The sequence below is a fragment of the Rhinoraja longicauda genome, chromosome 18, assembly GCF_053455715.1.
Source record: "Rhinoraja longicauda isolate Sanriku21f chromosome 18, sRhiLon1.1, whole genome shotgun sequence".
Taxonomy (NCBI): Eukaryota; Metazoa; Chordata; class Chondrichthyes; order Rajiformes; family Arhynchobatidae; genus Rhinoraja; species Rhinoraja longicauda.
The window spans coordinates 27,185,303-27,208,771 of NC_135970.1; the positions used below are offsets into that span (position 1 = coordinate 27,185,303).

The following is a 23,469-nucleotide window of genomic DNA, read 5'->3' on the forward strand; positions in this document are numbered from 1 at the left end:
GTTTACATTCGTTGGATTTGCAACCTGTGACTTTAGTAAAAAGCATATCTACACCTCTGAATGGCAGCTTGTCCCGTTCCTATTGAGTTGATTCGATTGCTGTAAACGACAATATTTATTTTCATTTTCATTTGCTGCGGGGATGTTGGTTAATGACTTGAACGTTACATGCAGCGCTACCCAATTGGGAAGATGTCGCATGAGAATCACAGCAAAACACATATAAGAGCGATCATAACCTCAGTGCTGCTCCTGTAAGAGCGTGGAAATAAAAAAAAAGGTTTAGTGCAGGAAAGGAACTGCAGATGCTGGTTTACACCGAAGATAGACACTAAATGCTGGAGCAACTCAGCAGGAAAGGTAGCATAAGAAAATAACTGCAGATGCTGGTAGCATCTCTGGAGAGAAGGAACAGGTGGCATTTCGGGTCGAGACCCTTCTTCAAGAGTTCCTTCTCTCCAGAAATGAAAAGGTTGCTGTCTTTCCAGGCTGCAGTGTGCAACCTGCTGCCCCTGTCAGCGAGGAGTGATTTGCAAAGCCCCGCGCGCCGCCGCCGCCGCCCGGATTCGGGCTCGCGCTGTTTGCAAGCCTTGCCGTCGGCGCACGCGTACTGCGCCGGCTGGATTAAAACATGGCTGAGGTTTGCCATGGAGGAAAATGTTGAGCTTCTTCTCTGCCTGGAGTCCTGAGATCCACGAGGAATGACGAGATTGGCTGATTACTTCATGGTGGTCGGCTACGACTCCGAAAAGTCGGGTGAGTTAAGAATAAAATGTTCAAAAAACCGACTAACCACCCGTGGTCATCCCGTTTTGTCGGCGTGAATCCTTAGGCCGTGATGGTTGCAGAGCAGCAGAGCAGCTGAGCTGATCAGTGTGGGCAGAGGGTGTACACTGAACTTCTTTGTTATTAAATTACAAATGCTCAACACAAACTTTCACTAAGGCCTTTTTTGTATGTTTGATGTGATATTTGTTTTCATTATGTTGTTGATAATTGAATCATTCGTAACAGTGAAATAAACCTCCAGTTCTGAGTGACTAATTACTGATGTGTCGAGTGGCTGAAAAACAACCATATTTATGTATTGTAAATACGTCAGAACCTTGAGTTGCGTTTTTTTTCTCAACATTTTAATAATGCCACTGTAAAGTTACTGTTTGTGGTGGTACAATTTATTTTATCTGTAAAATAAATAACATGGTAAGTAGTAATACAGTTAAAAAGAGCAGCCAGATTTTTTTCGCTTATATTCTTCTGTTTAAGAGTTGCTACTGAAACTTGGTCTTGTATTGGGATTATTCTAAACTTCCCCTCTGGATAGACAAGAGACTCTCGGTATTTCATTGACATTTATTTACAGGATCAGCTGTTGAAATTCCTCACTGACACAATAAATTGATGTGAACAGAAAAGTAAGATGATAAATACTCTTATGTATTTTTGCAATCTCATAAAATTGTTCAAAAATATCTCTAAATTATGGAGGTTTTTGGCTAGATGCTGTCCATCTAATGTTTGAATGATGGATTGAGAAAATGACAGAAGTTCTGTAGTTTCCAATATTCCAGTCTATTGTCTATTGAAAGCAAAGGGTAGGTTAATTCTACAACTGCAGATTTATATTTTCATTGAGTGAATCATAAAATTATAATAGAAAACTACTTTGGTCAGGAATTAAAAATATTCTATTGTCCCTTTGGGATTGCTTTAATATTTTTGAAGGAGGATTGAAGTCTTTTAAAAAACATTTAAAAAAACCCACTAACTAATGCACTTAATTTGCTGTGTGAGGCATCTGTAACAGTGGTTAAAATGAGCAATTGGATTAAGGATTAAGGTGTTTTGTTTAGTTCCCAAACAACACATTTGACTTTATTTTTATTTGGCTGTGGAATCTTTTTGTTTGAAGAATAAACATTTGAAGAATTAATTCACAGTTCAAATATTGCATAGGAAATAGATAAGTTAATGTATATCTAATATAACATGTTATATTCTTTGGACATCATCTAAATTTGAGAACGGCACTCTGATGTTGCACAGGAATTGAGGGTCTGAGCTATAGGGAAAGGTTGGGCAGGCAGGGACTTTATTCGGAGTGCAGGAGGCTGAGGGATGATCTTAGAGGTGTATACAATTATGAGGGGATTAGATAAAGTGAGCATGTTTTTTTAACCTTGGATAGGGTAATCAAGAACTAGAAGGCAAAGGTTTAAGGTAAGAGGAGAAAGATTTAATGGAAATCTGAGGGGCAACTTTTTCACTCAAACATGGTGAGCATGTGCAATGAGCTGCCAGAGGAGGTAGTTGACGCAGGTACTATAACAACATTAAAAAGACATTTGAATAGGAAAGGTTTAGAGGGATATATATATATATATATATATATATATATATATATCTCGAATGTGAGGAGTTGGGACTAGTGTTGATAGAGTATCTTGGTCGGCATAGGTAAGGGTGCGAAGAGCCGGTCCGTGCTGTGTGACTGATTTATTGGAGAGGGCACATAAAATGCAAACAAAGTGGTTTAAGTTTTAATGTTTTTCATTACTTTTTAAAATCTTTCTAGTATTCCTGTCAATTTGGGAATCAGGACAAATATTTTTTTGCTAATATTTAAAGTCTGCACCAGTTTTAGAAATTTATTACTTTCAGAGCAAAGGCAAAAAATATAATGATTCATTCTAAGGACCCCTGGAAAATGTTGAAGCAACTGCTGTGTTCATCGTTATCCGATCTGCTTGCGTAGTTCACAATCTAACGGTATGAACATTGAATCCTTTAATTTTTGGTAGTTAACCCACAAACAAGGCACCCCCCCCCCCAATTCATCCCCTTCTCCTGGATTCACATCCATTTCTCCCCTTCCCACTCTTCCTGTCATCTTCCATCCATATTAGTTCCTCCACCTTCACAATTCTCACCTCTTTTATACTTTTCTGTATCTCACACTTTTTGTCATTGCATCTCTGGGCTATATCCAACCATCTGCCAATCAACCCCCACCCCTCGCCTGTATCCACCTATCTATTGGCAGGCTTTGTCCTGCCCCCACTTATTTTCAGCTTTGTCCCTCCACCACCACCACAGTCGGCCTGAAGAACGGTCCTGACCCGTAACATCATCTATTCATGTTCTCCAGAGATGCGCATTAACCTGCGGTGTTACTCCAGCACTTGGTGTCTTTTTTTTTGTTGCAAACCAGCAACTGCAGTTTCTTGTGTTTCCATTAATTGTATCCTCTGTTTGAAGGGCATATGTGCTTCTGTTAGATTGGGATGACAAGATTTTTATTAGACATAGATCTTTAAATTTTCTGGCAATTAAATAGTTTTGTAATAGAAAATAATGTAAAATTAGTCATATGCAATACGATAGTTCTATTTGTTCTGTCTTGGAGGATGGTTTTGCATTTATTGTCCATCTTTTTTTGCATTATTTTACAACTAGCTTATTAGTCGAGTACAAAGCACAGGGGAGCAGCTGGTAGAACTGCTGCCTCGCAACGCCAGAGACTAGGGTTCGATTCTGGCCGTGTATGCTGGCTATGTGGAGTTTGTATGTTCTCCCTGTGACTGTGTGGGTTTCCTCCAGGTGTTCTGTTTTTTTCCATATCCCAAATATGTGTGGGTTTGTAGATTAATTAGCCTGTGTACAATGCCCAATGTGTGCAGGGAGCAGATGTGAAATTGGGATAACAGAGAATGAGTGTAAACGGGTGATTGATGGTCAGCATGGATTCAGTGGGTTCAGTGGGTTTCTCTAAACTAAAGTAAACTAAAAAGTGTATAAGGGAAAAACTAGATGCCACAAGTGAAAGTTACCTTTTACGAGTAGCAAGATCTTTTCTTTGAGAGAACTTTGTGAATGTTATGTTCTTAATTTGGAAGATTTTTGTTATTTCCCAGTTTATCAAACTAATATAATTCTGTTTTTGCCAATTTGCCATAGTTTGACTTCAGCATGCCTGCTATTCTGTTTTGCCATTTCAGTTCTGTGTTAGCAATTTCAATATAACTTTATTGTGATTGCGGAATAAATATTAACAAGCAAGTTAATTGGTATTTTAAATTGGACATCTATTATATTTTTAATCTTTGTAAATATCTAATGCACTGATTTCAATGCTTTGTTCTACAAAATATGCATTGTTCCTCCCAGCTGCATTTGATGAATTCATATTGAGAATACATTTTTGTGAACACTAAAGCTAGAATGAATAAAGTAACAGCCACCCTAAATACAACAGATAAAATCGTGTGATTTAAAACTGAGTCAAGAGTGTTCTATTGTCATATGTCACAAATAGAACAATGGAATTCTTTATTTGCCACAACACAACAGAATATGTAAACACAGTACTCTGTAAACAATATAATAAACGCAAAAATATAAAGTGAGTGTATGTGTGTAAATAAAAACAAACAATAATAGTGCAAAATCAAAACCATTCTCCCAAGTCTATGTAGTTCAGCTTATTTGCAGGTTACGGTGTTTAATAGCCTGATGGCTGTAGGGAAGAAGCTGTTCCTGAACTTGTACGTTACATAAATAAAACAATGAGCACCTGTGTGATTTGTTCATTCATTGTTTAGCAATTACCGTGAGTGCAGTAGAAAGGGTGCAGTAAATACCTGTGAGATTTCTGTACTCATTGCCACTGTACATAATCGATTGTTGAGTGTGTGAAGGACTGGTATTTTTCCTTCCATACATGACGATACCCAATCTGTATACCCTTGCCTCAGTTCCCTTCAGGTTCATCACTTTTTCTGTAAAGAAGAACTGGAGGAAATTTGGTGCAGCCCAGTCGGCAAAAGCTACAGTATATCTGTTGGAGATGGTTGTTCCTCATGGACCCAATCTTCATTGCAACAATTGTAGTAAATACACTTTACTGTAACGCTATAAGTTTAAGCTTGCATTTTTGCTTAGTTTCATAAGCAATTAGCTTAAGATCATCATTAATTTAACACTGAGTTTTGAATTCTGTAAATCTGTTAAAAATTTAAAAAAATATATATATATATTGTGGTTCCCTGCCTTTTAAAATTTCAACGATTTATTCCTATTACACCACTTCCCATTGCCCAGTTCTTACATCTGTCCACCTATCTATTCTACTAAAACCGTGTGTGTGTATATATAGATATATATATTTCTCTCTCTCTCTCTCTCTCTCTGAGAGACATGTGGCCCTGCAGCCAAAATGGTAAACCATAGTGCCACAACTTTAGCGTCACCAGTCGCTATGATTGTGCAGTTCTGGAGGACAATGACGCACTTCCCTGAAATGAATTCAATTTACCATTCACTTGATTATTTGTATCTTTATGGAGTCATCAACCTTCTACCTCGCTAACAAACATTCTTTACATCATCTGTAAACTTGATCGTGTCTTCTGTGTTTTTAAATATAACTTTAACCATTGGTCCTACATTTTGTTTACATTTGTGCAGTGTTTGAAATCTGTAAATATTGTTAGATCCATGAAGTCCAGATATTGTACTCTGCCGAACTGCATGAGCATACTTTGATTTTTTTGGTTATACATAATCTTGCAGTACCATTGGAAGTTTTGCTCTTTTCTAACCACTCCTCTGCACCTATCAAGGAATGTCACCTTGGTTTCATGGGCATTGATTACATCCTTGTGGTTCTTCCTTTTTTATGGGTGAATTTTGATGGTGGATGTCAGCAACTAGCATCACATCCTGCTTTGTGCACATCAGGCAGGGACCACCAGAAAAGAAATGGGAGCACTGACCAATTTAGCACTTGCAATAGGTCTCAGAGTTTCAAGAAGCATTCTTAGGACCAACTATTTCTGCATAAATTTAACTTCATTATGCAGTTTGGGCATAATTCACATCAAGTATGCTGGAGTTCAAATTGAACAAGTGCATGACTGTCCAAGGAGAACTTGTGCTTGGAACAGTTTTTACTTTAGATAGCAAATGCATATTTTGCTGTTCAATCTCAATCAGTTGCTGTGTATGTTTGCAATCAAAGTAGCAACTTTTCTGTAAATAGGTTTTCCAAATATTAAATCTAGAATTTTAACAATTTTCTATCTCCTTTGGAAATATTAAACAGTAGTTATCGATTCTTCATTGGTTAGTTGTGATTAGGCACAGCTTTCTGTTTGAAGTATCATAAAATTTTCCAAGAGTAAAGGCTTCAATCGATTTTGCAGGGGGTGGGGAAATGTGTTTGAGCAGATTGAATGGAAATCGTCTTTTTTTAAAAATGACTTTTTATGTGGGTTCTAGTAAATGTGTGGTAAATGAGGTGCCAGATTATATCTGTGGTTTGGCTCCAGTGGTTTCCTATGCTAATTTCGTTTCTTTTTGTTATAGAGTGGGTAGAATGATTTATATATTTAAATTTATGCTTGAAAACCAGTTCAAGAAATTGCTCATGAGCGCAGCAATCTGTGTGTGTTTGTGTGTTTCTCCACTGATGCGGTGTCCTTTTTAAAATCCTGGATCTGATCCCTAAACATACTGTAATCTAATAAACCTGGTTTTAACTCTACATATTTTGGCATAAGAGAAAACCTGAGCTTGGATGTAGGGGATGATGGCTGTTGAATTGAAACTGTAGGGGGAATATAGGATGGTGCAGTACACTAAATCCCAAGGGTCTTTACCCCAACATGTATGCCTGATTGGATTTTAATTCATGCCAGTGATTTCAGTTAATGGCGAATTGCACATGTCACATTCACAGTCCTCTAGCTTTTCGGAGGTTTTTTCGTATAAAGTGGAGGAACTAATTGAAGACTGGTTGACATCTTTTTTGGGGTAACAAATGTGACATTGTTTAATAAATAAGTAAAAGTTCTTGAGATAAGAAAATTAGAAAGAAAGTTTTGAGGATATTACGTTTGGTATTGGTTTACTGTCACTTTTTGTTTTGCCTGCTATCCAGTCAAATCATACCATACATGAGAACAATCAAGCCATACACAGTACAGCGGGTAGTTCAAGGAGAAAAATAATCAGAGTGCAGACGAAGGTGCTACAGCAATATATTGTTACAGCTACAAAGAAAGTGCAAGAGCTGCATGAGGTAGATTTGGATATTGGAACTACACTTAACTTTTGAAAGGACCATTCAATAGATTGATAATAATGTGGAGGAAGTTGTTTCTGAATCTTGTGGTACATGCTTTCAAGCTTTTGTATCTTCTGGCTGATGGGAGGGGGGAGAAGAGGGAATGACCAGGGTGCAATCTTGGACAGAGCCACTTGCCAAACCAAATTTTGATGCATCCCAATAGTATGCTTTCCATGGTGCCTTCCTGAGGTGCCGCATGGCGGAGGCATTCCTGAAGGCTCGGCGATTGAAGGGACCCACTCGATGGGTCAATGGGACCAGGAATTGGTCTGAAGGTTAGGCGGTCGGTGGGATCGGAAACCCCCTGAACGGTCATGATACTGTGGGGACTTGCCCAAAGGCTTGTCGGATGGTATAACCGGGAGGAAGCAGGCAATATCGGAAGCAAGAGCTTGTAGGATGGTGAACTGGGGTAATGCCTCCAATGCCTTCACGGTAGACTGCAGAAGGCGCCCCGGGGAGCGTTGCATCTGGGGAGGAGAGGGAGCAAGAGCGGGACTACTGCTCACGGAAGATATGCAGGTGAGGGATTCATTTGTGATAGCCAGGGGGAAACTACGTTCACTAAAGAATGAGGACATCTTGGATGTCCTCGCATTGACAGCTTCCTCTTGGGTGCAGATGCAGTGGAGATGGAGGAATTGAGTGTAGGGAATAGCATTTTTGCAAGAGGAAGGGTGAGCAGAAATGTAGGCAAGGTAACCGGGAGTCTTAATATTTCTGGATGGATATAGTCATACAGCATGGAAACAGGCCCCTTGGCCCAACTTGCTCATGCCGATCCACATGCTTCATTTTCATTGGTCCCACCTGCCTGTGTTTAGCCATGTACCTTAAAAATTATCCCATATCCCTTAAAAACCATCCTATCCATGTACCCGTCCAAACGTTGAGATTGTACATGTCTCAGCTTCTTCTTCCTGCAGCTCATTTCATATGTCTACCACCCTTTGTGTAAAATGAAAAGTTGCCCCTTCGGTTCCTATTATATCTTTTCCCCTTCACCTCACCACACCTCACCTCAACTTACCTTACACTGTACAGACTGTGCATTTATTCTATCTATTTCTCTTGTGATCTTATACACTCCTATAACATCACCCCTCATCCTCTTGTACTCCAAGGGATAAAGGTATAACCTACTCAACCTCTTCCTACAGCTCAGGCCTTAGTCATGGCAACATCCTCATAAATCTTCTCTGCACCCTTTCCAGCTTGACGACATCTTTCCAGTAACCTTGTGCGTAAAACTGAACACAATACTCTAAATGTGGTCTCACCAATGACTTGTACAACTGTAACATGACCTCCCAACTCTTTACTCACTCTGACTGATGAAGGCCAATGGACTGAAAGTCTTTTTGACCATGCTACCTATCTGTGACGCCACCTTCAAGGAACTATGTACCTTCATTCCTAAATCCGCCTGCTCTATAAGCCTACCCAGAGCCCCGCCATTCACTGTGTAGGTCCTGCCCTGGTTTCACTTTCCAAAATGCAACATCTGTATTGAACTCCATTATTCCTTTTTTCACTGTGCAATATAGTGCAATATTTATCTGAATTACAGAAATGAGAATCTTTTAAGATTTAGGTCCGTTTTTCTACACATCATTTAAGATTTAATATTTTGAACATTGCAGTTGTGATATGGTGTTGGAGAAAATATTTTAACATCAACTTTAATTGAGGGAACATTATGTCTCAGAGGAAACAGAATGTTTCTTCTGAAATTAGCAATTCTGTTCCGGAAATGATGACAGGAAGTTAATCCATTCCGTACTGCTTGGATGACATCTTGTAATTTAAGAAAAATTTGCAGTGCAGAAGTTGTTGTTTCAGTCATTATATCTGTGTTGCATGTAAAAGAGCTATTTTGACCAATCCCATTCCCATTCCTTGCTCTTGTAGCCTTCAGTTAGGGCTCAGCTACCTACAATATTTTTTAATCAGTTACTCTTTCAAACATTGAATTTGAGCTGTGACTTTTTGTGTGAGAACATTTCCTTCTAAAGTGTCCCTCAATCACTTTCATTTGTTATCTTGTTATTCTTGTTATTCTTAGCTCTGGAAAATAGCTGCTCCTGTGATAATGGAAATGGCGAAGGCACTCAAAAATCTGTGTTCAGACTGCAATTATTCTCCACACAAGGAACTGTCAAGTACCTGCCTCAAATGCCCCCTTTGGCAATTTGTTTCAAATACCCACGACCTTTTGTGTGGTAAAAGTTGCTCCTCGTGTTCCAATTAAATCTTTCTCCCTCTCACCTTAAACCTTTGTCCTCTGGTTCGTGACTATTCTACTCTGTAAAAGACTCTGTGCATTTACCCTATCTATTCCCCTTATGATCTATAATATAACTTCATCCTCCTGGTCTTCAAGAAATAAGGCCCCAGCTTGCCCAACCTCTCCCTATAGCTCGGGCCGTCAAGTCCTGGCACCATGTTCATAAATCTCTGACCTCTCTCCACAACATCTTTCCTACAGCAGGGTGACCAAAACTTAACACAATAATCCAAATGTCTCACCAACATCTTGAACAACTGCAACCTAATTTCCCAACTTCTATATGCCCTCTTCTGCCCACAGTACAATTGGAATTCCCTTGCACACCTGTAGAGGGCATTGCTGTTGAGAGTAACCACAGTAATTCTGACATATTGCTTTGAATTTCCTACCAAACATGTGTGGGTGAACTTTCATGTGGATTACAGCAGTTCAAGTCAAAGGCTCATAATCATCTTGACAGTAACTAGAGATAGGCAGTAAATGCTGATCATGCCTGCAATTTGCGTATTCCAGAAATAAATTAGAAAAACGACTATCTTAAATTGGATGAGGCAGTTTAATGAGTTCTGGTCCATGTTATGCTAACCAATGGGGCATGTGTCTTTGAAACCTTTGATACGGAGTGATAGTTGGGAACAAGAAGGAAGATGATCAGTGAACAGGGATTTACTGGGTGTGATTGGTAAAGATGACTGGTCGTTTAGGTGCAGTTGTCAAGACTTTTGGAGGAAGACTATTATAGACAGGTAGCAGCTTGGAACGTTTTATACTGGGAATGTATGGCAGTCATAAGTGATGAACGGGTTTGGGGGGGGGAAGATGAAGAAGGAAGGGAAGATTTATTCACTGTGGGCAGTGGCCATTGAGTGATGGACGGGGGGAGAAGGTTTAAAAAAGGGCATTGCAGGGGTGAGGGCACGGGCACTTGTGTTTGCATCTTTCGGTATGCTTGTAGTCAATGCATCCTCGTATGCTCATTATGGGAAATATGCCCATTGTTTTTAAAGGCACTAGAAAGAGCATAAATTTGCAGGAATTATTTTTCCTACCTTGTGTTTATGGGGAGCTTTGTAACAGATATGAAGTGCTTTTCAAGTTTCACCATTATTATTTAAGTTGGATAGGAGAGTAAATCTATTGATCTAAAATGCCAACATAAACCTTAATGTTGAGGTTAAATTTTATTTACGGGTTCCTTGATGTGCTAGGGCAAGTGAAATTGAAGATGATCGTGAGGAGACATGATGTGGAAAACAAATTTGGTTAATATTCTTAGGTGCCAATTACAGACTTCTAAAATGCAAGAGCTTAAAAGGAGAAATATCAAAGTTAATCACTCCTTTTATTTAAGTACGTTATGAATGACTTTTTCTCTTCCAATTATTTGTGTAAAAACAAGTATAAAGTCAAGATGACCTTGCCCAAGCATTTTCTGGCTTGATATCATCAAGCTGGATTAATTGCTCATGAGATGGTTGCTAATTCTGGAGTTTGTGTCAAAACCATTAAAATCTTGGTGCTTTGGTGTGAATGCACTATAAATTTGCTATGACTTCTGCAAAGCACATTTAATTTCTTGGCAAATCATGTCATTTTATTTTCTGAACTTGATACTTAAAGGAAAATGCATTTCATCGGTTAATTTTATTTTCGCCACTTTAGAAGAAAGCTTGCTTCCTACTTTGTGTGATTACATGGCACGCGTGTTATCTATCATCAATTGATAACCCTTACCACTGCTTGCTCATCTCAAATGAAATGAATGTTTGACTGTTAATCGCAAATGAGTGATAAGGGCCATTTATCCCTTAATTGGAAGTGTTCATTTATCCATACAGAGTGATTCTACACCCTCATCCATCATAGTAATATCAGACTATTTATTGGGGTTATAGTCCATTTATTTATTTTTCTCTGCCCCAAATCCATTTAAATTGTAGATTTGTTCTGTTTTGTGTGGGAAAAGGATGTCCTTGCAACAATCCTAAGATAATTTTTCAACGTGTTATCTTTACCAGTCATACTTGCACAACTGCCCCATATACCTCAAGAATTTTTCTCGGATGTTTCTTTACCATACTGGACAATCAATAATTGAGTCGTACAGCATGGAAACATGCCCTTTGTCCCAATGTGCCCACACAGACCAAGATATGTATACTAGTCCGGGCTGCGTTGGCCCACATACTTCTAAACCTTTCCTATCCATGTACTTGTCCAAATGGCTTTTAAATGTTGTTATAGTACCTGCCTCCCCTGGCAGGTCATTCCATATACCCACCACACTCTGTGTGTAAAAAGTTGCACCTCGGGTTCCTATGAAATCTTTAACTATCAACTATGTCTTCTGTCTTCATTCCCTACTCTAACTAAAAGATAGACACAAAAAGCTGGAGTAACTCAGTGGGACTGGCAGCATCCCTGGAGGGAAGGAATGGGTCACGTTCTGGGTCGAGACCCTTCGTCAGACTCTGACTAAAAGACTGTGCATTTATTCTATGTATTCCCCTCATGATCTTGTATAATACCATAAGATTACCCTTCATCCTCCTGTGTTCCAAGGAATAAAGTCCTAGCCTATCCAACTCCTCTGGAGATCTCAGGTCTTAAGTCCTGACAACATCCTCATGAATCTTCTCTGCATTCTTTACTGCTGATCAACATCTTTCCTATTGCAGAGTGACCAAAACTGAACACAATACCCCTAATGCGACCTCACCAATGTGTTGTATGACTATAACATAACATTCCAACTTATAGGTGTAGGAAGGAGCTGCAGATGCTGGTTTACACAAAAGATAGGCTGAAAATGCTGCAGTAACTATGGAGAAAAGGAATAGGTGATGTTTTGGGTTGAGACCCTTCTTCAGACTGAGAGTCGGGAGAGTGAAACTAGACTTCTATATTCAATACCATGACTGATAAAGGCCCTTTTACGGAAAACCTTCTTAACTACCCTATCTACCTTTGATGCTACTTTTGGGAAGCTACGTACTTGTACACCTAGATCCCACTGCCCTACAACCCTTCGCAGGGCCCTGCCTTTCACTGTGAAGGTCCTGCTCTGATTTCACTTCCCAAAATGCAACACCTCGCATTTATCTGCATTAAACTCCATTAACCATTCCTCAGCCAACTTGCCCAACTGATCAAAATCCTGCTTTAATTTTTGCTAACCATCTTCGTTATATACGCACCACCCACTTTAGTGCCATCTGCAAACTTGCTAACCATGCTTTCTATATTCCTATCCAAATTGTTGATATAAACCACAAACAACAATGGGCCCAACACTGATCCCTGAGACACACCACTAGTCACGGGCCTCCAGTCCAAAAAAAACTTTCCACTGTCATTCTGCTTCCTTCCATGAAGCCAATTCTTTATCCTGCTACCTACCTATCCCTGGATACGATGCAATATAACCTTCCAGAGTAGTCTACCATGTGGAACCTTATCAAATGCCCTTTGCCCACGTCAACCTTTTTTGTTCCTTTTTCAAAATATTCAATTAGATTTGTAAGATGCAATTTCCCACATACAAAAACATGTTTACTATCCATAATCAGCCCCTGTCTATTCAAATGCACATATATCTTATACTTCAAAATATTCTCCAGTAATACTGGGTGGCACAGCAGCGCAGCAGTAGAATTGATACCTTACAGTGCCAGAGACCCAGGTTCAATCCTGACTGCGGGTTCTGTCTGTACGGAGTTTGTATGTTCTCCCTGTGACTGCGTGGGTTTTCTCCAGGAACTCTGGTTTCTTCCCACATTGCAAAGACTTGTAGGTTTGTAGGTAAATTGGCCCCACCTTGTAGGATAGAACTGGTGTACAGGTGATCGAGTCGGTATGGACACAGCGGGCTGAAAGGCCTGTTTTCATGTTGTCCATCTAAACTAATCTGCCTACCACTGATATTAGGTTCACTGGTCTGTAGTTCCCAGGATTTTCCTCACAGCCCTTCTCAAATCGAGGCACAAATTTAGCCACCTTCCAATCTTCCCGCATCTCATCAGTGTCTAATGATGATTTGTATATCTCGGGCAGGAAGCCTGCAATTTCTTCTCTAGCATCCTAGATGTCCATGAATGTATCCTAGCCAGTCTGGGAGATTTATCTACCTTCATATGTTGAAGGACGTTCTGCACGTCCTTGATTAATATGGACTGTCCTCAAGACATTTCCCTTAACTGTTTCATGTTCACCTATTCGTCATGTCTTTCTCCATGGTAAAATAGAAATACTCATTGAGGACCTTGCCCATCTCCTGCGGCTCCATACAGAAGTGGTTTACGTGGGAACATGCTCCTTCACACATTTCCTTATGAAGTCAGTAACAACCGTGGCAGATTCATTCAGATCCATTGCAGAGTCCATGAACATTGCGCAGTCTACTAACTCCAAACAATTCTCGAGTCATTCCTCTGCCTCCCCTGACCAGCTCAGTGCAGCCCTCATCGCTGGAGCTGTGCTCTTCCCAAAGTGAGGACAAGAGATGAAAATGGTTTAAATTTCAATTAAATTACCTGAAATTAATTGAAAATTGAACCTTCATTGATGCTTTTCATAAATTCACCATTGTAATGTGTTATGTATGCTTATTTTAAATTTCATTTACAGTTGCTTGGATCATTCTCTGATTCAAGACTGCCTGCTTCAATTTCACTGACCACCTAAGCTCTGTTACCCATGCATATTTGATTTGCATTGAGTTTTGAAATCCATGCCGTTGATGAAATGAGAAATGTTAATAGTCCTACTATTAAACCTCTGCCCAGCATGCTTTCATGCTCCATGTATTCTGTGCCTCACTGTTAGCCATTTCTAATTTTTTACTGAAATTTCATAGCTGTGAGCGTGGCAACCTTTTACGTAGAACAATATCTAGATTCTTTTAGAAAATTTAAAAGCACAGTATTGGAGTGTTTACTGTTGTGGACCTGTTTTGTCAGTAACTCAAACAAAACACGTATTGTCAGACATAAACATTTTGCTGATAATTTATAAATTGACTTTTCCTGCATGATTCCATTACTTTACAGGTTAAAGGTTTGCAGTTGCTTAGGTCTATGAAAATACTCTGTGAATGCATCTGCAGTTATTTTCCTACACAACTGTGAATAAAGGTGATACATTTATTATGTTATCTAAACAATTGTAAATTAAATTTAAAAGTAGAAACTATAACATATTGCACAGAAGGTGGAAAAAAAAAGAATTGTCAATGCTTTAGGAATTTTTTTTAGAGCTGTTTTCGTTTTTTATAACTTCATTCTCATTTGTATCTGAACCCTAAGTTTGGTCTCTGCAAAATAAGGAATATATTATTAATGCAGCAACAGATATCTCCATTTCAAGAGAGCTTCAATAATAGAGCGTAGAATAGCACAGTACAAGAACAGGTCCTTTGGCCCACAATCTCAGTGCCAAACATGATGGCAAGATCAACTCTTATCTGCTTGCATATAATCCATATTACTCCATTCCCTGCATATCCATTTGGCTATCCAATACCCTCTTAAATGCCACTATCGTATCTGTCTTCATCACCACTCCTGAAAGCGCATTCCAGGCACTTACCATCCTCTGTGTATATATTATTAAAACACATTCCCGCACATCCCCATTAAACTGGACCCTCTCAACTTATAACTATGCCCACTAGTATTAATGTACGATCACATTGTAGAACAATCTCCAATTTTTCGAAAGTCATCTCAATTTACCAAATTTTGCTTAACAAAATCTTTTCCAGGAATGGATTATTGAGCACTTGACTGCATATGCTATTCAGCATCCAATGCTCTGTACCGGTTTGAAAGTAGTACGCAGCCCCAATGTAATCATCATCTTCAATCTAGTTATCTTTCTTTTCAGAGAGCGCAATTACTTTGGATGTTTTTGTTAACTTCATTTGAGTGAATGCTTTTTTGGCTAATTCCAAAAAAATGTTCAAAATCTTGGACTGGTGCTTTATAGATTAATGGGCTAAGCCTCTATTTCCTCTAAAGGGAAGTCTGGCAAGGATATCCCTCTTCAACTTTCTACATAAATTGTGGAGCATCTGACAAATTTCAGAAAACATAGGTGCAGGAGTAGGTCAGTTAGCTCTTTAAGCCTACTTTACTGTTCATTAAGATTATAACTGTTCTATCCTCAATTATATTTTCCTGCACTTACCTCAACCCCAGATTTGATAATAACTGGAAAAGTACTAACTGCACCTCTGAGGAGAGTAAATTTTGAAGATTTACCACCTTCTGCACGAAGGAATTTCTCACTATTTCGGTCCCAAATGACCTACCCATATTTTGGGGCTTTGACATTTGTGACATTGAGACTGAGGAACTTGAGGTTAAAAAAAAAGTTAAATGTGAAATGGTACTATTTCAAATGCAGTAACCACTGAAATATATAGAAGTCCAGGCAATTCAGTTAGATCTCACGGTATAAAATAATAATTTCTTTCACTTTACTGGATCCATATCCAAGTATCAGAGTGGTGCAAGGTACTGCATCATGTTCATTTCAGTTCCTTCAGCTGATGCAGTGTGAGCTTTAAGGGAAAAAGTTTGATATCCATGGGGCGTTGTTATTTATAGAGTTGATGAAGGGTGGAATCCAGCTCAGTTTGTGCTGGACTGTTGATGATAATGGTGAACATGGGGGCAAGAGAAAAGTTTGTGTTCACATGAAGTCAAAATGAAATTCTGAGTGCGGACAGAGGCACACAGGTAATGAAACAAAGAAAAGTAGAAAATGACATGGTTTGGTTTAGTTTACTATTGTCTCTAGATAGATCTCTCGGGGCTAGCGGAATGATGGAATATGGGGAATAAACGTGGAGTGCAGGAGACCCCGGTGGCTGTACCTAATGAAAACAGGTACACCCTCTTGGGCGCTGTCTGGACAGACGAAGTTTCCAGTCCAAGTGGCGCACAGGTCGGTGGCTCCAATCCTAGCGATGAGACTCAACCGGCGAGACCGACGTCGGGCAGAGCCATAGTGGTGGGTGACTCCATTGTCCGAGGTGCGGACAGGAGATTCTATGGCGGCAGGTGAGACTCGAGGATGGTCTGTTGCCTCCCCGGTGCCAGGGTTCAAGATGTCTCGGACCGACTTCAGAACTTTCTCGAGAGGGAAGGTGAGCAGCCAGAAGTAGTTGTGCATGTGGGCGCAAATGACGTTGGGAAGAAGAGGAAGTAGGTTCTGCAACGTGAGTTTAGACAGTTAGGGTGAAGTCTGAAAAGCAGGGCCTCTAGGGTGGTTATCTCTGGTTTGCTTCCTGTACCTCGTGCTGGTGAGGGCAGGGACAGGGAGGGGGATCTGAATGTGTGGCTGGGGGGCTGGTGCAGGGAGCAGGGATTTAGATTCATCGACCACTGGGATCTCTTCTGGGGTAGGGATGACCTGTACAAAAGGGACGCGTTAACTGGAGGGGGACCAACGTTCTGGCAGGCAGGTTTGCTCGTGCTACATAACGGGGGAGGGGATGACAAATTGGAAGTATAAAGATGGAGTTAAAGGGGAGATAAGTGCAGGAAAAGATACAAAAGACTCGAATTAATGGGAAGGAAAGTTTGAGAAGGGATAAGAGAGTAAGGTCAGGGCCAATAGTGATCGGTGTGAGAGGGGAGGTGAATACCGAAGTTAATGTGTTGTATATGAATGCGCGAAGTACAAGAAATAAAGTGGATGAGTTTGAGGCTTAGTTAGAAATTGGCAAGTATGATGTTGTGGGAATTACGGAGACATTGCTGCAAGAGGACTCTGGCTGGGAACTGAATATTCAGAGGTATACGTCCTATCGAAAAGACAGACAGGTGGGCAGAGGGGGTTGGGTAGCTCTGTTGGTAAGGAATGAAATTCAGTCCCTTGCTAGGGGTGACATAGAATCAGGAGATGTAGAGTCGGTATGGATAGAACTGAGGAATTGTAAGGGTAAAAAGACCCTAATGGGAGTTATCTACAGGCCCCCAAACAGTAGCCTGGATAGAGGGTGCAAGTTGAATCAAGAGTTAGAATTGGTATGTCGCAAAGGTAATGCTATGGTGGTTATGGGAGAGTTCAACATGCAGGGAGACTGGGAAAGTCAGGTTGGGACTAGACCCCAAGAAAGGGAGTTGTGGAGTGCCTCCGAGATGGATTCTTAGAACAGCTTGTACTGGAGCCTACCAGGGAGAAGACAATTCTGGATTTAGTGTTGTGTAATAAACCGGATTAGATAAGGGAACTCGAGGTAAAGGAGCCATTAGGAGGTAGTGACCATAATATGATAAGTTTTAATCCACAATTTGAGAGGCAGAACGGAAAATCGGAAGTGTCAGTATTACAGTTGAGCAAAGGGGACTATGTAGGCATGAGGGAGAAGCTGGCCAAAGTCGACTGGAAAGGGACCCTAGCAGGGATGACAGTGGAACAACAATGGCAGGTATTTCTGGGAATACTACAGAAGGTGCAGGATCAGTTCATTCCAAAGCAGAAGAAAGATTCTAAGGGCAGGAAGAGGCCATTCATGGAGAAAAACACCGTTTAATGGTATAGGATTCGTGTTCTGATGTTGAGCAAGTTTTCAATTATGTAGAGTCTGTAATATTTTGCTTTATCATTTATATCAAATTTAACTTTTCTTCAGTATTAAATGTGTTGCTCCAGTTAGATTATTTTGAGATTTTTATTTGTATCTGTAATTCAACACTGTATACGAAGTATTTTGTTTAGATCTTCATCTTCGGGAAATGAAACAAAAACTACTGTCCCCAATGACTATCTGTTGTCAAGATCACAGAATCATAGAAAGATTTTTCACAGAAATAAAATTTTACTTTCAATCCACATAGTCACTGCTAACCATAATACATGTCTAAGCCAATACTATTTGAATGCAATAGGCCCATATCCCTTGACCTGTTTCCCATCCAATTACTTGACCAAAAACATCTTTGTTAAACTTTATAATTATATTTTCACCTATCACCACCTCTGGCAGCACAATCCAGATATTCAACACTTAGTATGTTACATTTACTCTTTGAGTCACAAAAGTTGAAAAATAGTTTGCTGAAGGAATGCAAACTGTTTAAAAAAAAAACCTAACATTTAATTCTGCAGATTTATTAGTAAAATTATGTGCAGAATTGCGTTCATGCAAGCCCTAGTAAGGAAAATAATATGAAATAGTAATTTTTTAAGATTGCTCAATGCCCTGGAATGTTCCAGTTCTGCAGCACAGTGATTGCAGTTGCTTCTCTTGCCAAAGCTATTTTGAATATTCTCTTTCCACTACAATACAATACAATACAATATATTTTTATTGTTATGGTACAGGGGTACAACGAGATTGGGAATGCGCCTCCCATACGATGCAATAATTTAATTAATTTAAACAACAACAACCCAACGATACAAATTGTAACAGTTTTAAGACAGAATAAATGTTACCAGAGTAACATCCTTTAAAGGATGTCAGGTAAAACTTAATGAATTATGCAGTCACCAAGAGTACCAGCATCTGGAATGGTAAATATACTATGTGCATGTTCTTCTGTCATTCTAAATTGTTTGGTTGGGTAAGCTGAATACACTTGTGGAAATTTAGACCAAGCTGCCAATGTAATGAAAATAAGAAAGGTAAGGAGCTAGTAAATCTTTACAGAGACCGCCAGCAGTCTTTCAAAGCCGTAGCTAGCGCAGGATAAGGTTAGGTTTTGGCATTGTATTAATAAATTTAAGGCATATGCCAACTGTGATTTGTGCATATTTTTATGAGAAATCAGCAGAAATATGCCTCCCTCTACTGGTGATTTCAAACTAACCTAAACATAATGACATTCCCACTTTTCTATAACACAGGAGTCGAGTAATCAACTCCTATCAGAGTGATCAAATTTGATTGCTATACAATACAGTAACTTAGATCACCAGAAAACTTGAGATTGTGTTCTGAAATTGAAGGAATGGAGATTTTAAAAAGTTCTCTTAAAGGAGTGGAAACCTTCACCGTATGGAAGGAAAATAAACTGCAGTCTGAAGAAGGGTCTCGACCCGAAACGTCACCCATTCCTTCTCCCTGGAGATGCTGCCTGACCCGCAAAGTTACTCCAGTATTTTGCGTCTACCTTTACCGTATGGAATATTGACTATAAATCAGTAAGAAATACTGTTTATCTATTTTACATTCTGCACAAAATGTATCCAAGTGTAAATACATCCACAGATGGAGTTGTGTCAGCAACAGGTGTATCTTTTTTGGTGTGGCTTTTTGGAACATGGAATTATATGAATGAACTGGCACAGAAAAAGGACATTAGCTCAACCAGTGCATGCCAACGTTTATTACATTTGAAGATTCTATTAAATGTATCCATCCTATTGACTGAACACTGTCCAAACTAATACATTGTGCCAATCTTTGGGTCATGAGGATTGTTTTCTGACTACCCTATTGTATTTTGTGGCAATGACTTTGTACAGAAGGTCTTTTAGTGATGCCTTAGTAGAAACAGCCCCTTCCTGTCCCCTTTATCAAAATCTTTAATGAATATCTACCTCGAGTTGTCCAGGGAATGATTTTAGTTGTATCAGATAATATAACCTAAATTTATTACAGAAGGTTTAAATGATCCAAGAAACAGGTACAGGGACACAGGGACACAACAAGATACAGGGACACAATTTTTATATTCCATTTTGAATTTTTCAAAAGGCTGGGAAGTGAATATTAATTTGTGGTCAGAAATACCATGTGACCAGAAAACAAAACAAATAATAGATGTACAAAAGAAAATGCTACCCTTTATACAGGGCTGGTAATGTAAGTGGGATACTTGCATTTTGACATATACAATTTTTAATGCTAAATTTTCTAAATTAGTTAGCCTATTCTTGGAGAGGTAAAATAAAAATTTAAAACTTTTTAAAGATATATACTATATATGTGAAATTTTGTATGATGCAGACTTAAACCCAGGGAAGTTATGAATTCCCACCTGCTTTTTAAATTGCCTGCCTTTTAAGATTCCTTGAATTTTGGTAATGTCTCCTATTATCTTTGGGGTTGATGTCAAATTCTATTTCATAATTCTGTAGTGAAGTGTATGTAAAAAAACATTGTCATTGTTACTGTGGAACTGAATAATGTTTAAAATACTAGTTAAAGATCTGATTTCTTAAATAGTAGAATGGCGTAATTTGGAAAAGAGTTATATTTCCAAAGAACAAAGACATTTATTTGTTTTGTTTCATTGTTTGTATCGAAAATATGCCATCATGAAGTTGCCAAATACTAGATCCATCTCAAGGAGGCAGTCTTGCACTGTTTTGATTTTGCATGGGCTGTCATGTTTTATAAAGGCAAAATGTGTTTTCTTTTAATCAACTCTTTTGCTCATGTTTTTTAAGGAAAATAATCACTGTTCAATATCAGGATCAGAGCAGCACTTCTGGGTTAACTTTTTGAAAAGGCAGATCTGAATTTTTATATTGTGTAATAAAACTTCAGCATTGTAATAGCTGTTTATTAACTTCTCTGTGCAGAAGGAACTGCAGATGCTGGTTTCCACTGATGATAGACACAAAATGCTGGAGTAACTCAGCGGGACAGGCAGTGTGACTTGAGAGAAGTAATGGGTGTAAATCTCTGCACCCTTTCCAGCTTGACAACATCTTTCCTGAACACAATATCTTAAATGCGGCATATCTTACACAACTGCAACATGACCTCCCGACTTCCATACTCAACTAGACAGGCGTGGACACATTGGGTCCAAACCTCTCCTGCGGGCGCGGCAACCCCCCCCCCCCCCATTGGGTGCAAGACTCTCCTGCAGGTCCAGCAACCCTACCCCAAATGATGATCCGTGGACCCGTTGCCGGCCAGGGAGTGTCCTTCGGGGCCGTGGGCGGGCGAGGGGGGAGTGGAAAGGGGAGAGGGAGCCACTCACCTCGGCCCCGGAGGCCATCCCGTTGGCCAGAGCGTGGGTGGAAAACTTCTGCAGGGTGTCATTGTGTGGAAAACTCTCCTGTAACGGCAACGCGGCAGCGATGGCCTTCTTCTTTGATGCTCTGCCGCCACGCTGCACCATGTATATGTGTATAAATATATATATATGTATATATGACCGTGGACCCGTTGGGCCCATTCCTCGTAGGGAATATTGTGTTATTTCTTTAAAATAAATTGCTTTTAAAAAAAAAAAAAAGTATCTGAATGAAATAAAGATCCTATGCAAAATAAAGCACGAATAAAGCACTACACGAATTCCTCGTAGGGATTCCATTGCGACTTGGGAAAATCACATTTCTTCTTTAAAGGAATAGGGGTGGGGGGGGAATAGGGGTGGAGGCGGGCTGGGGGAGTGGGGGTGGGTGCAGGGGAGGGCCAAGTGTGGGTGGGGTAGGGGGATGGTTTGGGTAAGTTGGGGGAGGAGGGGGGATAAGGGGGATTGGGAGGGGGGATAGGGGGGATAAGGGGGATTGAGTGTGTATGGGGGGTTGGGTTCCCATCGTGACATGGGAAAATCGCATTTGTTCTTTGAAATCAATGGTGGGTTTTTTCCCCCCTTAAAAATAAAATAAATCCTATCTGGAATGCTTTTGCTTTTATGGTTAAAATCCTCTCTTGGAGATCTTCGAGACTGTGCTCTCATTCAGCGTCAGCCCGACTGCGACGGCAGTTGCTTTGAGCGGGAAGAAACCGCTCCCCCCACATTGGACCTGGACCAATCAGGCGTCGAGCGGGAGGTCTGAGCCAATTAATGGATCCCACGTGGGGGTGAGCAGCAGGAGCAAAGCAAGGCGCGCCGGCGACCAATCAGAGCGGGGAGCACCGGCGCTTCCCCCCTGTCAGACGCAGACCAATCGGGCATCGAGTGTGTGATCAGAGCTGAAGACAAAACAGCAACTGTCCCCCAACTGTGCACGCGCCGGAGCTGAAGACAACATGGCAACCCTCCCCAACTGCGGATGCGCCGGAGCTGAGCACAAAGTGGCAACCCTCCCCCAACCACCCCTCAACCCCCCCCCCCCCCCCCCCCCAACTACCCCTCAACCCCCCTCCAGTCTTAGGGGCTCTCCGGAACTCCTCCCCACTCTATTCCCCCTCCCTCCCCCCCCATTCACCCACTTCATCCCCTCCCCCCCCACACACTCACACACTCCACCCCCACTCCATCCCCCCTCCCTCACCCACTCCATCCCCCCTCCCTCACCCACTTCATCCCACACCCTCCCTCCACTCTCCCACTCCTTACCCCACTCCCCTCATTCCAGGCATCAGTCAGACCCCCCCACAACCCCCTCCCCTGCAAGAGATTAATATATATTGAAAGATGTACAATATAACATTTTATATTCTTACATTATATTTTAAGTATTATTAGATTATTATTACCGTGTGTGTGCGGTGGTGTTGTAGTCTGGCGATTGTCCCGTACGCTGGGTTCCGTGCGCTGGGGCTGCACCTCCCGGTGGGCAGGGTGGCGGCGGGAGGTGCGCACAAGTTGGCTGAGCGGGAGGAAGGGAGGAGAAGAAGGAGAGCGACTGCCATTTTTGTGGAGTAGTCGACGACGCTGTTGGTTGAAGCAGGCGCTGGATGAGACGCAGGAGGAGGAGGAGAAGAAGCTGCCCGCTGGGGGTTGTAGTCCGGTGATGGTCCGGGTCGCAGGGTCCTGGCAGGAGTGGGGACTCGACGACGCCGTTGGTTGAAGGGGGCACTGGAGGAGATGGAGTGGAACGATGAGACGACGGGGACGACAACCATCTTCCTCCTGCTTGGAATCTCCCCCGGGTGAGGGGGGAGAGGGAGCCACTCACCCCAGCCCCGGGCGGCCATCGCGGTGGGCAGCAGCAGGAGAGCGGCCAGCTGCCATGTTCTTTCGACTTCTCTCTGGCGCCACACTAGACCAAGTAGACCCGTTGGGCCCAAATCTCTCCTGCGGGCCTCTCCTGCAGCAATGCTCCCCCAACTGACGTTCCTGCGGGCCCGGCAACCCTCTCCAACTGATGAAGCCTGTTGCCGGGCTGTGAGTGTCTCCTGGGGCCATAG

The 23,469-nt window shown here is 41.0% G+C and overlaps 1 protein-coding gene across 2 annotated transcripts in view; it reads left to right on the forward strand.

Moving 5' to 3' along the window:
• The first annotated feature begins 618 nt into the window (after window positions 1–618).
• The window catches only part of sbf2 (SET binding factor 2), a 291,683-nt gene continuing 268,832 nt past the window's right edge, over window positions 619–23,469 (forward strand). For both annotated transcript variants that reach the window (XM_078415378.1, XM_078415380.1), the window contains exon 1: window positions 619–756. In XM_078415378.1, the coding sequence (XP_078271504.1) occupies window positions 702–756 (55 nt within the window). In that variant the 5' untranslated portion in view covers window positions 619–701. The remainder of the gene's footprint in view (window positions 757–23,469) is intronic.